At 38.6% G+C, this 17,283-nt stretch overlaps 1 protein-coding gene across 1 annotated transcript in view; it reads right to left on the bottom strand.

Moving 5' to 3' along the window:
- Nucleotides 1–17,283, bottom strand: part of PDE11A (phosphodiesterase 11A) — a 143,422-nt gene that overhangs the window by 73,729 nt on the left and 52,410 nt on the right. The window contains exons 3-5 of the mRNA XM_049808666.1: nt 8,410–8,499; nt 6,129–6,269; nt 2,438–2,502 (exon numbers count right to left, since the gene is read on the bottom strand). Of these exons, the coding sequence (XP_049664623.1) occupies nt 2,438–2,502; nt 6,129–6,269; nt 8,410–8,499 (296 nt within the window). The remainder of the gene's footprint in view (nt 1–2,437; nt 2,503–6,128; nt 6,270–8,409; nt 8,500–17,283) is intronic.

The raw sequence follows: 17,283 nt of genomic DNA, 5'->3' as shown, positions 1-17,283 counted from the left end.
CAGTAACTCAAGCTGTGCCTGTGCTAGATCCAAATGTGACATCATATCTGCCAGTCCAACCTTGGTCTTTGTAAAACCAACTTCACTCTCCACTGGATGAAAAAATGAAAGAAAAAGCAATAAATCTTTATATTAAGATACACAGAAATATACCTTTATAAATCTTATAAATGCTATCTACCAGGTTGCATGTGTTTATTCAGGTCTCAGACCAAAGTTAAAATAATCTTGACTTGACTATATGCAGAGCAGGCTACTACAAACTGCTTTTTGGTAACATGCTAATATAACTATGGTAACAAGAAATGAGCCAGCTTGGTTATCTTGACACCACTCTGCATTGTTTTGACTAATCTGGCTACAGATCAAGTTTGAGAAAAACAGGAATAACAACCACATCCCATGATTCATACTCCTGTCCCTGAACAAAAGGAATGTGTCTTCACCCATTTATTTAATTGACCTAGGAAAGACCAACTGCTACTCTGAAGTTCTTTGTCAAAAGCAGTAACTTGTGATTCCCAGACAAATCAACAGATTATTTATTTGTATTTAAACCTTCCTATTTTTTATCACTTGTTTTCCATTTGCCTCACCATTCCCATCTCTGAACTAGTGGATAGGGCATGAAAGAGACCTAGCTTCTACCCATCTCTCTCTGTGTGACCCTGGACTCTGCTGTCAGCTTGCACACCTTAAAAATATCACCACCCATTTTTGTAATGCTGTGAGATCAATCCATGAAAAGCATTAAGAATTATGACCTGTCATGATCTGCAGTACAATGTGCACATTCACCTTAATGAAGTGGTAGCTTCTTACCACAGTGGAGGTGAAGAAATAAAGCACAAAATAAAGGCAAATTACCCCAAAATACTTTTAAAAGCTGCTTAAAGGGCTTAAATTTGGCAAAGCACAAAGTAATCTTCAAGTTTTCTAAGCAAAGGATAGCAAGTTGGACAGAAGGCTAGGTTTATCATTATGGCAAGCACTTGATATGAAAAATTCTAATTCACAATCAGTATGAATTGATTTGCATAAAATGTGTATGATAGTCGTCACGGAGTTTGGGCCCTGAAAGATGGGAGAGATCTTCTCACAATAGCCCTGAACCTTCATCTACTCATTCGGTATGTAGGACATTTTATATGAACTGTTACCAGCTGTATTATCTTGCAGGAATTACTACAATAATCCCACATGGACAAAAAGGTCTTTCTATTACTACTTACAACTAGCCCTTCATCAATGTTTAAGTACAGATCCTACTAAGCAAAACATATACTTCTATTTTGACTGGGCTCCCAAACAAGATTTAGTCACAGGAACACAATTTCTAGGAAATACACGTTCTCTGAGGTTTTTAGACTTTCCAACTTGACAGGAGCAGAAATAAAATTCTACTGGAAACCTTTCAACACAGCTGCAAGGAAGCATTTTGTAAGAGATCAACAAACAATCTAAAATAATTTTGTAATTTTAACTTCAGTATTAAGTATGCAAAACAAGATTTGCGTGTTCTCTACGAGTTCAAGAATAAAAAGTCATCAGTAAGTTCCCGGTTTCTTCTCCAAGACACTGATACAACGTTAGTGCATATATATATACACACACACACACACACACACATATATATAAAAATATAGTGTCCTGGTTTCAGCTGAGATAGAGTTAATTGTCTTCCTAGTAGCTGGTAGAGTGCTATGTTTTGAGTTCAGTATAAGAATGTTGATAACACACTGATGTTTTCAGTTGTTGCTCAGTAGTGTTTAGACTAAAGTCAAGGATTTTTCAGCTTCTCATGCCCAGCCAGCGAGAAAGCTGGAGGGGCACAAGAAGTTGGCACAGGACACAGCCAGGGCACCTGACCCAAACTGGCCAACGGTGTATTCCATACCATGGGACGTCCCATCTACTTTAGGAACTGTGGGGAGGGAGGGGAAAGGGGGATGGCCGCTCAGGGACTGGCTGGGTGTTGATCGGCTGGTGGTGAGAAATTGCACTGTGCATCATTTGTACATTCCAACCCTTTTATTATTACTGTTGTCATTTTATTAGTGTTATCAATACTAGTTTCTTCTTTTCTGTTCTATTAAACTGTTCTTATCTCAGCCCACAGGTTTTACTTCTCCTCCCCAGTTTTGTCTCCCATCCCACTGCGGGGGGGGGGGGGGGGGGGGGGGGCGCAATAAGTGAGCAGCTGCATGGTGCTTAGTTGCTGGCTGGGGTTAAACCACGACATATAGGCACGTATATCTATTGAAGCAAGTCTCCATTTGAGGCAAGCGGGAGTCTTGTCTGAATAAAAACTCTAGGCTCACACTCTTCAATCAAATTTACCCAAAGTTCCACAAGAAAAATAAAACTATGATCAAGAAAATTTAAAACTATATGAAAAATAAAGGAATCCATTGCCATAGAAGACATGAGCACTAACCTGTTGTCAGCATCAGCACTGCATTTTGGAGATAACAACTCAAAGGATTTTGTAAATTTCACCACCTGTCACAAAAAAAGTAACTTAAAATTGTTAAGATGAATAAATATGTAAGAAAACAGTAACATAAGGTTCCTATATTTAAACTGTATTTTTATCCAATGGTCTTAGAATAAAAATTCAATCTGTATTCCCCCAGTGGAGAATTCATGTTCAAAATGCACACTGTGCACAGATCACTAACAAATAATATCAAATCACATGGTATCTTTAGATTCCTTCATGAAACTATTTTGTGCAACAGTATATGCTTCCCTTCAAAGGGCTTTGGAACATGAATTATGGAGCTTTACCCAAACATCACTTTTTTTTAATATAGGAAAATAAACAGAAAGACCCATTTGCACTACTAATTGCAACCAATTTTCTTTAAACTTATGTGCTAACAGCACATAAGTGAAACATTTTAAGAGTGGTTAATGTGACATAGAACACAGGTAATGTTTTTGGATGCTAGTACAGGTCCCCATCTTCCACTTCAGTTCTGTACTGTAAAAGCTTTTCATGCGATGTACAAACAATGATATTTTAGACATGGCTTAACATTGAGTTACTCTATGGAGATCTATTTTGATATATAGGTTAACCCTCCAAAATAGGGAGAAATCAGGAAAATAACTGCTTTGCCACTTGTAAAAATGACAAAGTGGGTGGCAAGATGCTATTCTACTACTCCAAATTAACCTAACATTTATGACTGTTTAGAAAAAGTTCAGGCTTAACTGAATACCTTGGCTGTCCACATTTCAGAATTTGGTCTATAGGAATGAGAACTCATTGCCTGTGGTTTGGAAAAATCCCCTCCATCCTCAAAGGTAGAAATAGTACCAAGAGCAGAGAAATGAAGTGAACAATGCCACCCATGGCCTGCTACTAACACAATGTATTATTCTGTGAAAAATAAAAATCACACGATACTTGCAAACATAGTGCCATTTCATAAGAATGTAGAACTGCATCTTGTAATTATAAAATCAGTGGGGGGGTCTAGAAAGAGAAAATAAACTAGAAATGTTAAAATTCTGTGACAAAGAATATATAAACGAAATACCTCGATTTTGCTTTTATGAAAGCTAGTGTAATTTAGTGAAATACTCCACTGAAACTACATAATTGCTATTAGTTTAAATGAAATAAGAATCATATCTTTCCTCCAGGAAAGAAAATAATGGGTTTTTTTCTGCCATACACACAAACTTATGATTCTGTCTCTGATAATCATTTCGACTTGTCACAGCCCAGCAACAAATAATCAATTACAGAGTCAGTGAATCCAGTGATACTTGGATAGAAAAAAGAATGATACTACAAGCAACATTTTTATCCTTCAACTACTTATCAAATCAGTAGAAAACAGAATAGTTTGTGTTGAATAGCCTGAAAACAGTGAAGGGAGCCACCAATATAAAGGCACTCACTTATTTTACTATTAATAACAATAATCATAAAAACGTTAAACATTTTTAAAAAGGCTCTCATACCCTATGAATGGCAGTACTACAAAGTCCCAGTGAAAGTCCCTGTCAAAACTGTGCATGCAATCCAACTCTTGACAAATAGTTTCATATAACTTAAGTCCATGTTTTCAACTTAACGGAGCTCCGCAATGAAATAATTATTCCTTGGTCAAGTGGACAGAGCAATTGCAAAAACCAAACATACTTCAGTTATGCTGAAAGTCATATTTTCACTTCACCTGCTCAATGCAAAAAGCTTCTTCCTATCCCAAGAACAAGTACATGACTAGCCATTTGTATGCAAATACATCTTTTCCAATGGATTTTCTGTTACCTCAGGGAAATATTACTAGGCCAAAACAACAAAAGGTCTTATCTTTTCACAGCATTTTCATCATTTAGGAACTGAGACTAGTCCTCATTATTTATTTTGCAAAGTATTAAAGAAACTTGTTAAAATGTGCAAACACAGTTACTCCCAAACATACCCCTGCCAACAACTAGAGTGAGTGGAAAACTTTCAGGAAGGAAACAAATCCCATGGAGTAGTGGCCACCAAAGGTGGCTGAGAAAACTCCCTGTGGTGCAGGTTCAGCCCTTATTGTCTTGCTGTTCTTCCACATTAAAATACTGGATTTCAGAAAAAGATATTCATGAGAAGTTCAGAAGCTGACTACTGTGAAGACACTGATTAGACTGCTGTAAAGCCCACTGAGTTGCTGAATACACAGGATGGTCAGTTAATAAAGTCTTGATGAGTTTATTTTTATCTGTTATTTCTGGGGACCAGTAGTCTGCTTAAAGATGTAGCATGTTACATACTAGAATAGAAGCTACATAAGTATTTCAGTTTGCTACAGTTGAACAACAATAATGGATGCAAAAGTATGAACGCTGTAGAAATATTAACAAAGATGTCTGATAATTATTTATTGGAATGTATGCAAAAAAGGTTAGTTCTAAAAATGAGCATTAAAAATTTGGTTGATGATGCAACTGTTTCTGGTTCTGAAGCTGCTTGCAAGCACCACCCATTTGGTAAGTCATTAGCCTGAAAATGTTAGCAAGGTCATAAATTCCAGGTAAATGTAAATGAAACTACAAACAAGATTTTTCTTTCCTTCTAGTGGCTATACCATGAAAGAAAGGAACTGAGCAAATAAATATTTGATAACAAATCAGGTCATTTCTCTTTTTTAAGCAGACCACAGGAGCACCTTGCTTCTCAATTAAGCTGTCCTAGCTGCTCTGTAATAAGCACTAATTACATCACACAGACAACTGAGAATCACAGCATATCAGCTGGATCACACCACCGATAGATCCATCAGCAACTTACAGACATCCCATTAAATGCCTTCAAATGACCAGAAGGAATCATAAATGCACCTTTCAGTTCCCATTTGAAAAAGTGGCTATACTCGTTTTGGCTAGGTTTCTTCATAGTAGCTTGTATGGGGCTACATTTTAGATTTGTGATGAAAACAGCGTTGATACCACAGGGATGTTTTTATTATTGCTGAACAGTACTTACACAGCGTCAAGGCCTCTGTTTCTTATTCTGCCACCCCAGTGACTAGATTGGGTGGTGCACAATAGATTGGGGGGGGACACAGCCAGGACAGCTGACCCCAGCTGACCAAACGGATATCTCATACCATATGATGTCACGCTCAGCAATAAAAGCGGGGAGGAGGAGGAGAAAGGAGGAACGCTTTCAGAGTTATGGCATTTGTCTTCGCAAATAACTGCTACGTGTGATGTAGCCCTGCTTACCTGGAAATGACAGGAGACCTGCCTGATGATTGGAAGTAGCATATGAATTCCTTATTTTGCTTTGCTTGTGCACACAGCTTTTGCTTCACCTATTGAACTGCCTTTATCTCAACCCATGAATTTTCATACTTTTACCCTTCCAATTCCCTTCCTCATCCCACTGGGGTGGGGAAATGAGTGAGCAGCTGTGTGGGGCTTAGCTGCCTACTGGGGCTAAACCACAACAGTGGTGTTGATAAAGATTCAACCTGTACCTAGCTTACATTTAAGAATGACGTGCTGGAAGAACACTTGCTCTCCAGTACCTGCATATGATATGGAGCAGCTTCACCACATTAAAAGCAGCTGCTCCACCACTCAAATATTAGCCTTTCTACAGAATGTCCAGCCATACTTACTGGTGATTCGATATCTTCCAGAAGTAATACTGAACACCGTTCACACTTCAGCAGAGTCTGGGCCCGATGCATAATTTTCTTGACAATTTTCTCTAAGTCAGTCTGTTCCTCAAAGAGGTCATTCACTACTTCCAGTAAAGCCTGCACACAAGGACAGAAAACTCTTGCACTGGTTGTAGAATTAATAAATACATGGAGCATTGCAAAGGAGACATAATCTCTGGGATCAATTTTAATATGAGTGATCCATTGAAATTTTCATTCAAATAAAGTTCTTGATGATTACAGCAACAGAATTGGGGTGGGGGTATCTGAAGAAAGAAAGAAGTATTTCTTAGCTCACAACTGGGCATAATCCAACCCCTAGCAAACAATGGGAATCTTTCAAACTATTTCACTGTGGTCCAAAAATGAAACAATGGCTGTAATGCAACTCTCCAAGTACGCAGTATGGATTGAGTTACTTGATTTGCTATATTGAATTTGCTGGTGCATTTAAACTCCATTTTATTCATTTATTACATATTTTGCATGTTCAAAGCTGGAAAGGAAGCACATCAATACTTCCATATTCCAATAGCACTCTATCCAGTCTTTACCACTTACATGTCTGTAAAATACAATGTTTTAAAACGAAGGGCTTCCCCTCTCATTTCACCAACTTTAAAAATAATAGGCCGTGTTCTTTCTTACCATGGGTCCAAAGTAGCATGCTTTTTCCTTTATTCTGGTTTAGGGCACCGACACTAAAGAACATCCATATAGGTAAGCATATAAACGTTAGTGGTCTTAGCTCTCCTAATGCAGTGGTCATCAGCAAAATGGTGGTGCCAGTCACTGGAAGTTGCCACCATTGGTGCCCAGTTTGATAGGAAATGTGAAGTATGGGCTTCTCCGTCACGTGTTACTTGCCAACTAATTTCAGCCATCGACTAGGCAAAGCTAAAGACCACCAACAGGTCAGAAATGCAATTAAGTACAGGCCATCATGTAGCTGTCAAATGGCAATGATATTTGTTATGCTCACATGGCTGAAGTGGCAACAAGAAACAAAGAATCTATATCTCTAATCCAATTTCCTGATGTGTCCAAACACTACAATTTACTATTTTCTAATTAAGAATGAGAATGTCCCTAATACTTTTCTGCTGAATGCCTCCCTCAGAAGATTAAACACCAACTCCTCAAAAGTCTGTCATTGTTCCCTGCAGGCTGGGAATCTGCAGCAAGTTTTAAGTCTCTATGTAGTCAAACAATTATTTTGTTTGAACACCAAACAAAGAAAAAAAATCCTTGGCAGAAAATCTCCCCCCCCCCCCAAGTCTCCTCCACATCTCCACCCCAAAATATAGTGGTCTGCAGTCAGACCTGGACAGAAGACAAGCTCAGATGCTTCATGACCCTTTAACATATACACCATTAGAAAGAGCTATTAGTTTTCAAAGTAGTGGAAAGCATTAGTTTCCATACATGGAAAGCACCAAAATACTGAATATACAAATGTCAGTGCTCAATACACAGACCCACCCCACTGTAGTTTCCCCTGCTTTGTGAAGCAAGAGTAAGTTTTACCACTACCAGTGGTATTTCTACTGAAGCTTTGGAGATGTGATCCATGAAAACAAAAGTATTTCCCATCATTGCAGGAAAGGCGATTTAAAAAAAAAAAAGCCAATAATTATCACTCTCAAAATCACAATTTTACTTCTTAAAAAATAAAGACCTCTCTGAGAAGTAAATGACGTGAGGTCAGCATTATTTTCACTTCTTTGGAGCCTCCTGTCCCAACTCATGCATGGCATCAGCAATCAGAAGTAATGTGAATAACGTATCTATGCAGACACATGCTGTCAAAACCCTTCACATACAGGTGTTTTGTTTTGGTTGTTGGTTTTTTTTCTTACTTTTATAAAGATATATCTACATTATTTGCACATGAATTGCATATTACCAATTCAGGATGGCAAAGGTTTGATATTACTGGAATTTTATGACAGTTTGAATCTCTGCCAAAGCAACACTCTCCTGCACTGTGTCACAAACACAATTGTTTCAGCACTATGAAACATGGAACTGACATCAGGAAACAACAGCCACCACCACGAGCGTATTTCCCTCCCACACTCTCTGCCTGCTGTCTGAGCCAAGATAGTGATCTGTTGAAAATGTATTTTTTGAAATAAAACATAGTTAAACCCATCTGCTTAGCAAACACATATGCATAGCTGGCATCTGAAGGAACAAAAGTTTGATATTGGTCCAATATATATTTTTTACTTACCCTGCTTCTGTCATATTCCTTCCTTGAAGCTGCAAATAGCTGGGCATTGGATATGGCAATCCCACAGAATGGGAGATATATCTGCATCACCTAGTATTAAAAGAAACTCCCAGTCATTAAAAGCAACTGGAATTAGACACTCATGTTACTAGCAAAGAGACCTAAACTTATGTGACATGTCCCAGAAGGGTCTCGGCTCACTTGCTCTTCAGCAGAACACTAAACACAAAACAAAATCGTCAAGGGCAAGGCACATAAAATGGGTGGAACAGAGATTGAATGGGTAGGTGTATTGGTTTTGGCTGGGATAGAGTTAATTTTCTTCATAGTAGCTAGTAAGGGGCTATGTTTTGGATTTGTGCTGGAAACAGTGTTGATAATGCAGGGATGCTTTCATTATTGCTGAGCAGTGCTTACACAGGGTCAAGGCCTTTTCTGCATCTCACCCCACCCCACCAGCGAGGAGGCTGGGGGTGCGCAAGAAATTGGGAGGGGAGCCAGATGGGACAGCTGACCCCAACTGACCAAAGGGATATATTCCAGACTGTATGACATCATGCTCAGCAGTATAAAGCTGGGGGAAGAAGGGTCCTCTAACTTGTTTGGAAAACTGCAGATTCTCAGGTTTATAAAATGGCTGCTTAAGACTACATTAAATTACTGTAGACACTACAGCTTCCCTAGAAAAGTATTCTTTACTTTTCTGGACTGCGTTTTCATTCTAAGCTCAAGAAGCAAGCTTGAGTCACGTTCCTGCTGATTTCTAGAGGACATAGATTTTGGAGAATATCAGCACAGTACAACACAGCACATTGATCCAAAACTATTAGAAAGCTGATTGTGTTCTCAATGAAGAAAAAAGAAAGAAAAAAAAAAAGGAGGTTAAAGAAAATGCTTGAGAAACTGGGCCCTAATGCATCACCATACATTAAGAAAGACTGGACAAGAGGGACTGGAAAATATTTTGAGGTGCGCAAGACTGCTTTAGGCTGGCTATGACTTTAGGCATCTGTTAGGCTGGCTGTGTGGAATGAATAAACTAGGCTCATCAAATACATGAATACCTGTAGGACTGGCACTTTCACAAGGATGACAATGGATCAAAGTTCAGCATTTTTAAGCTACATATTGATAACAAGTCCGTAATGTGCTGCCACTGGTAAGTGGTTCCCAAGCTTAGGTCTGAGACATTAATAGGTGCTGAATAGCCTTAACATTGCAAAGCCAGTGAGAGTTGGGGCACTTGGCTGTTTACAGAGCCAAAGGAATGCTGTAGAAGCTAAGCTTTCTCCTCCCTGGTCTGTCGACTGGGAGAGCCACTGTAAGCAATCGTTTCTGTGACAAGTTTTGGCATCAAGAAAGTGGCATTTGTCTTTGAAATTCCATTTAATTGGAAAATTACTGCTAACCCAGGGAAGCAGACTATTGAGACTTTTTGAGGAAAAAACCCCCAAGAATTGCAAGCATCCAGAAGAACTGAAACAGCAGCAACTGCTGTTCTACTTTATCTTCCTTAAACATTCCATTGGCTACATGGCTACTTAGCCTGAGTAATGAGTTTTCGAAAAGGATCTTCAGATCTTCTGAAAGTTGTACCTTCACAGCTGCCATTCTGTCAAAATAACTGCAGATTTTAAGGGTACACACAAATACACCTATAGTACTAATTTGCAAATGCTTTACTCTTGTCCTTTTCTCAGCATGGTTGCCTCTAAAGGAAAATGACATACTTTAGACTCTACAAACATTCATCTTTTCAGAGAGGCAGCAATTAAACTAGCCAACTATCACAACAGATCTGCAGAAAGGAGTACACAAAATGAAAAATAAAGTAGGGCTGTAACAAACCACTAAGAGGGACTAAATTTTTATGGTAAGAACTCAGAGAATTTTGCATATTTCAGTTTAGATTTTATTTCCAAAATAAACCAAAAACCTTATCTATATTTTCTTGTAATAGTACTAAATACCACAGCCACGTAAGAGATGCAGAGCAGAAAACCTTTGACCCGAGAAAAATCTGACCGTTAGTGCAATTATGAATATCATAGCGAGAATGGATGCATTTTTACTTAATAAAAATAAGTAAATACTACTATTTATTGCTACCACAATGGAACCTCTATTCCCAAAAGTAATGTGACCCTGTGGCAATGGAAAGCATACAAGAAGTTTATGAACCTTCAGCCATCACAAAAACAGCTAGCAAAGATGTCTTTTTTAGAAAGAAGAAAACACGATTTTGCAATATTGAAAAACACTGCTCTCTGGAACTCAGCTTACAAGGCACTGACTCTATATAGAAATTAACATCCATGTAACACTGGTTTATGAAATGTCAAGAGTCTGGAGAGCTGCTGACATCATTCTTTTCACCACTCATACTAACTGTGTAAGGTGCAGTGCAACTAAGAAAGAGACACCAAGCTGTTGAAGATAATCAGTAGAAGAAATTAACAAATGTCCACAGCTATGAATTAAAAAAAAAAACACAAAAACAAACCAACTATCAGGTAGAGAGGAACCAGCCCGTGATAACAGATAAATCAATTATCCCTGTTTACCTAAGAACAACTGACAAAACAAAAGCCTACTGTCATTCCTCTTCTGTACTTTCTGAATGGGAAGGGTGACTACTGCCTAAACCACTTTTGGCAAACTGTAATACAGTACCAGATAAACAAAGAATAAAGACATTTCTAATCATAACTGAATTTTAAATAAGATTTTTTTAACCAAAATTGCAGAATGGAGTAGAAAGCAGTTATCACATTCTGATTTCAAGTTATGCATTTAAATCTGCAGTACTCAAGGCTGCTTTACAAGCACCTCCACCATGCTGATGCTATGGCTGTTGACACTCCATATAAATATGGAGTAACATAATATTCAACTCTTATCTGTCTAAGCCACATACTGTAAGGATCTGGTATTGTTATGCCAGAATCACCTCAGGGTTTTTCCCTCCAACAAGAATGTAAAGTGCTGAGAAAATGGCACATACCACCATAAGCTGGACATACCCTTTTTTCCTCCTTTTAAGTGATGGGTATATAATTACTAATCCTCTGGTGCTCCAAGGTAAAAACATATTGCATCACTGAACCATAATGCACTGTAATTCTATTTCAATGCCTGCTAATTTCTACTATTTCTCCTTAAATAGAAGGATATAAGTTACAATGAGCATAAAGCACAGTCCATATTTTACTATCTTAATTCTCCAGCATGTATATGCTTCAGTAATATAATATTGACTTTTGGTAACAGCAAATAAATTGGGCAGAAGACTAAATTGTATTGTAAGGACAGAGTATTGAAAGGTTGGTCACAGACACACTGTTAAGCAGCACAACAGATAAATGACATAGTTATTTTAATTTGCCTTGGTGAGACAAGATCTCAAGAAGGAGCTGTTTTCTTTTTCCCTGTCTACTGTTCTTCCCACAGCAGTGAACAGGCCAGGGCAGCTTGCCTCTACCAGCCAATGTCCGTACAGGTTTTACCAAATAATTTTATTACACAGTGAAGCCAGCCTGATGCTGGAACTTGCAAAGCAACCACTGACACCTGGCCCAAAGGTTGAGTATACAACATGTTTCCATCACACCAATGCACAAAAATTGGTGTGAAACTCATGGAAAAACACCTAACATACCCTTCTGAAAGACATAAAATAATTTCCCTTTGCTATACTGAAGGCCATTAAAAAAATTTTTTTTGAAGCAAAATGGAGTATATATCTGAAAGAAAATTTCCTTCCATGTCCATTTTGAACTAATGACAAGGAAAGAGCCTGCAGATTTATTAAACAAAGCAATTTCCTAAGAAAGCAAATAGAACATAAACCCATCAAAAATACAGCTTTAACAGATATACCTCATTAGTTTATTTTGGCAAATAAGATTAGTTGTTACGATTCATCACAGTACTTTGTGGCACATTAACAAACAAATCAGTAAATATGTAATAGTATATTTTATAAAAATGATGTTCAATCTGAATAATAAATTAATCTAATGAACCTGCTGATATGTTAGAAGAGAGTACTATTTTTTTTGTGCAAACTATAAGGCATTCAGATATAATAACTGTAGGTTAACAAAATTATATTGTGAATTACTTGAGCATTCAGGCTCCAGGTAACCTGGCCCAGTTTCTCATACCTAACCCTCCAACAAGTACGGCATCCTTGGGTAGCAACTACACTCACCTAACAAATTCACAGCGGCATACAAAAGCTAAAAAGCTGTGCTCACTTACAAACTGTTCAACGTTTTATCAGGGCAAGAAACTTTCTATGAAAAGAAGATGAAGTAATGGGCACCAGTTCAATATCTCATCCACTTCATTTCTAAATTCTATTATTTTGTTATGGGTTTTTTTTAATGTTAGGAGTATTAAAACAAAACTACCAAGGGATAAATAGGATAAGTACTAGAAGCTTTAATATTCAATTATGCAACCACTTACATTTTCAGCTAGGTCCTGAAGATGATGTATCTTTTTTGCAAAACAATACCAGTAAGATCAAATGACTGCCCTGACAATAGTTCATTTTTCCTTCCCACAGAAGTATATATTCCCATTGCTTTAGTATCTCCACATATCTTCAAACTTGTATGCCCAAACTTAGACCTTTAAATCCACAATGAGAACTGAAGCAGTAGCTTGATATGGAAGCACAAAGCATTCCCAAATTCTACAATGTTAACTGCTAGGACAAGAAAGCTGCAGACTGTGCTTGTTTCATTGTGGTTTGTTGTTGTTGTTTTGTTTTTTTTTATAGTACCAATTGTAAAATTCAGATGAAGAACACCAGTTCTCCCTCAGAATTTCAGAGGATGGTCTTCCATAAGGTTTCCTCTTCATAATTACAATTTTATAGGCCAAAAGTTCCATAACTGGTTGCATAGTTGTCTGGGTACATCAGCAGTTGGACACCTATGCTACAGCATCACAATGTCTTGAGATGTGATACTAATTTTCCTTTCATCTGGCTTTTCATAGATACTGAAACATAGTCAGAATACATAAGTTAGTAAGATGCTTATCAGTGTTCCTCTGAACTGCTAAAAATAAGTTAAGGGTTTCTCTCATGATCTGGGCTTGGGTTTCACAATAACTTCACACATGACATAAATTTTTTTTTACCATCAGATCCAGGCAGGAGGAAGCTTCTGGCAAAGCTCTTTCTGACAACACCTGTCCTCAAGAGGTACCACCTTTCCCTTCATCACACAGCCTGGGGACAATGGTCCTTACAGAACCTGCAAACTCTTCCCTTGCTACCCCAGAAAAGCCCCTGCTGGCTCCTACTTTAGAAGTTCAAAAGGAAGCTTTCTTCTAGAATTGGGTGTCTCATGGGAATTAAGTTTTGAAATTTTCTTTTCACAAGAAGGTGGTATAAAATCCTTTAGTTTCCTAGCCTCAGTGCTGTTTTACCCTCACAAATAGCACAAACTCTACATCAACCACAAAACAGTACAAAATACTACTTTTCTTACCCTATTTAGGAATATAGGTGTTCATTGCTGCAGATGTCAACGTATTTTGCTTTTTTTTATTTAATGACAGCTAATGACATAGACATGGAGCTGCATGCATGCAGACCTGCAATGCAGAAAATTATTAGCTAATCATGAAAAACAGTCAGTGCTGCAATGGCAGCACACTGCAGAGGTAAAATGCTAGCTTCACGCTTGCTGGCTGGAAAGCAGCCCTGAGTTCAGCTTCGGCTAAATGCAATGACATTTACCCTGCCTCCCCCGCATGTGGTTTCACCCGCACTAAGCATCCTCAGAGAGCACCTGCTGCCATAACTATCTGATGGATATAGTCTAACTCACAGCTTCTGATATACTCCAAGCATCCCCCTGCCTGTGGTCACAAAAGAAAACAATGTTGATGTCTGATGGAAGAAAGAAGCCTCCCAGTAAGGCCTGCATACCCAATCTGGCACAAACTCCAGGTTAAGCTCTCAGCAAATGCTTGACAGGTTCAACTGTTTTCTTTAGCGGCCACAGGAGCCAATTCTCTTTGCACAGCTTGCTTGGTAAGCCTGTGGGGGAAGGGCTTCCTAGAAAGAGAAAAAAAGTCCTTTTAAAGCAAATGTTTTTCTTATAAATATTTTGTGGACATACTTACAACCAAGTCAAGGAAGCCAGCTGCCCTTTGAAACACTTCCTAAAGTGTTAAAAACAGGTTCAGAGAATGAAATATTCTACTGAATTCTGAAAAGGATAAACCAAAATCAATTGCAAAATGGTTAAGCACAAACATTCATCCAAACTCCATTACCTTCTGCCAGCTGTGCAGTGTCTGACTATCCACGCCTCTGATAAAATCTGATTGTCACCCAGGTTTGCAATTCTAAGAAATATTTTCCAAAAATATTTTTCCACCGCAAGCATGGACAGAACAATTGCTTGGTGGAGACACCCATGAATTATGGCAGAGAAATAGGGCACATAGCTCCCACTTATACCAGTGAACCTGCAGAGAGGCTCTTGGGCCAATTTTCTATTGCCTGTGATGACTTTTTTTTTCTTTTTTTCAGTTTCCATTTGCATATGGTTATTACTTATGCAGTACCATAAAAATGCCCTAATGCTTGCAAACATATGGCAGCATCTCTGTCCTATAAAGCTCACTATCAGTGGAAGCTTTTGGTGCTGTAAACAGCCTGAAAAGGACCACAGGCGCATTTCTTCAGCACTGACAATGTGCTTGCTTGCCTCATATAATTACTGGCACACATTCAAATTAGGTAACTGCGTCACCAGACAGATTACAACACACATCTCCTGTAGGAGCAGAGTTATTACAGTTTTAAAACCTGAATCCTATGTAGGTCACTGTTCTCACAAGCCATGCCACTGGGAGACTATCGCATGCAGGACCAAGGGGCAGGAAAGGGCAGGAGTGCAGCTTAAATGGGTTCGGCCTCAGCCTCTGACCTTTTTTCTGGGCCCCCATTACTGCCCTCCAGTTGCTACAGCACAAACACCATCTTCTCTTTTTTCTGCTGCACACCTAAGATCTTTAAACTGGGAAAAACAAGTGAACACACTGAATTTGATTTACAATAATACAGTTGTAAAGCTGTTTATACAGTCAAAACTATACACATCTACTAATCCTATTTCATTTTTCTGGCAGATATTTAGAGGTTTCTTGCCCCAGTCACTTTACAGCTAAACATTATTCATATCTGCCACCACAAGCAGGAGGTGAAGCTCAAAAAAATCCAAACAAGCCACAATGAATTATTCTGTCATACACACAAAAACATTGGCAGTGGCTATTAAACCTGTTTTTAGCAATATTCTGTAAGACATGTTTAAACATTGTAACATTACATTGAATTTAGCACTCAGTATAAAGTGGGAAGGACAATAAATTGTACTGTAAATTTCCAGAGGGCACTTCATTTTAAATGCTATTGCTCCAAATAAATCTGAAATATGAAAACATTTCTGCTAAAGACTAGGAAGCCAAAAATAATTTAAATGTATCTAAAATGGCTATGATTCTAGGATCCAATCTTCTGATCTCACACATGCAAAAATCCTGCTATTTTCACTGGAAATTTCTCCTTATTTTACACACAACTGAATCAGTGATGCCCAGTAATAAGCCCTGTCCTAGCAAACACTTCAAACTGCCACTCAGTTATTCAACATGTGATACTTTTTCCAGCAGGAAAAGCAGGAACAAGAGGAGGAGAAAAGTGACACAAAGAACAACAGTGGTTCTATTAAAACGAGAAGTGTATGAACTGAGGAAGAGTAGGTGTAGCAAAGACAAAAAAGTGGTGACACGAGGAGCATCATCATGCTAGTGTAAGCCCCTGGAAGCCCAATGCCAATGCATTCAGCACTTAGTCCTGGGGGTTCAGCAAATACATATCAAGCTTGAAAGCAAGGAAAAGTCACCTTGCAGGCAGCCCGAGTGAGGTTGCAAAGTTAAAGTAATATGACTAAACCAGTAAACCGACATGTTTCTGGTGTTATAAGCAAGTTGAAAGCCATGGAGACTGTTCACTGCAGGGGCTACTTAGGGCTCTCAGATCTGTATGGTGGAGATATGCACCATGTATGTGTGACCACCTGCAGTTAGAACGCCATTAAATCAACCTGACAATTACAGATGACATTTCTTTATCAAGTCTAGTGTTTCCATCCATTGTTTTTGAAAGTAGGCAGAGCACCATCCTTTGTAGCAAAGTCTTACAGAGAAGTGCTAGGCAGCTTTTATTTGTTCATCCGAAATAACATGAATGAGCAGCATCATGAAAGGTCATGAATGTCCTCAAAACCACAACTCCTACCCACCAATTAACTTTCACTCCTTCAAAGGCTGAATGTCAGTCATCTTTGACACATCCAAATTACATCATCACCTTAAAAGTCAAGCTGAAAGGGTTCACAGAGGACTTTTTACCTGTGTAATGTTTTCCAGAGAGACCAAGAGGGGCTGTTACTGCCTGGCTGCTCTTTCCTGTTTGAAGATGAGCCACTAAGAGGCCAGTCCCCAGGCACGGGAGCCCACAGCTGTTGTGTAAGACAGGCAGTTCTGCAGTGCCTTAAATCTCAGTATATCAAAGCACTTTGGCAGATCATGAGCGAAGTTTTACAGCAGCAATATCATGCCATATTTTTTTTTCTAGAGACAGCAAAACTGAGCCGTAAAGATTAACCGATTTATCTGAGGGGAGGAAGAAGGTCACAAAGAAAGATTTTGTCAAAATTTTGGAAAAGCTCCTGGTTCCCACTATACCTGAATCAGTGAACCCAGCCTGCCCGAAGACACTGTTATAAAAGCTTTACAAACATCACTGCATGAGACGGGAGGATCTTGGTATTGGCACTG

This window comes from Accipiter gentilis, chromosome 1 (assembly GCF_929443795.1).
Source record: "Accipiter gentilis chromosome 1, bAccGen1.1, whole genome shotgun sequence".
Lineage (NCBI taxonomy): Eukaryota > Metazoa > Chordata > Aves > Accipitriformes > Accipitridae > Astur > Astur gentilis.
The sequence above is the reverse complement of the archived record's forward strand: the minus strand, read 5'-3'. Positions and strand labels throughout refer to the sequence as shown.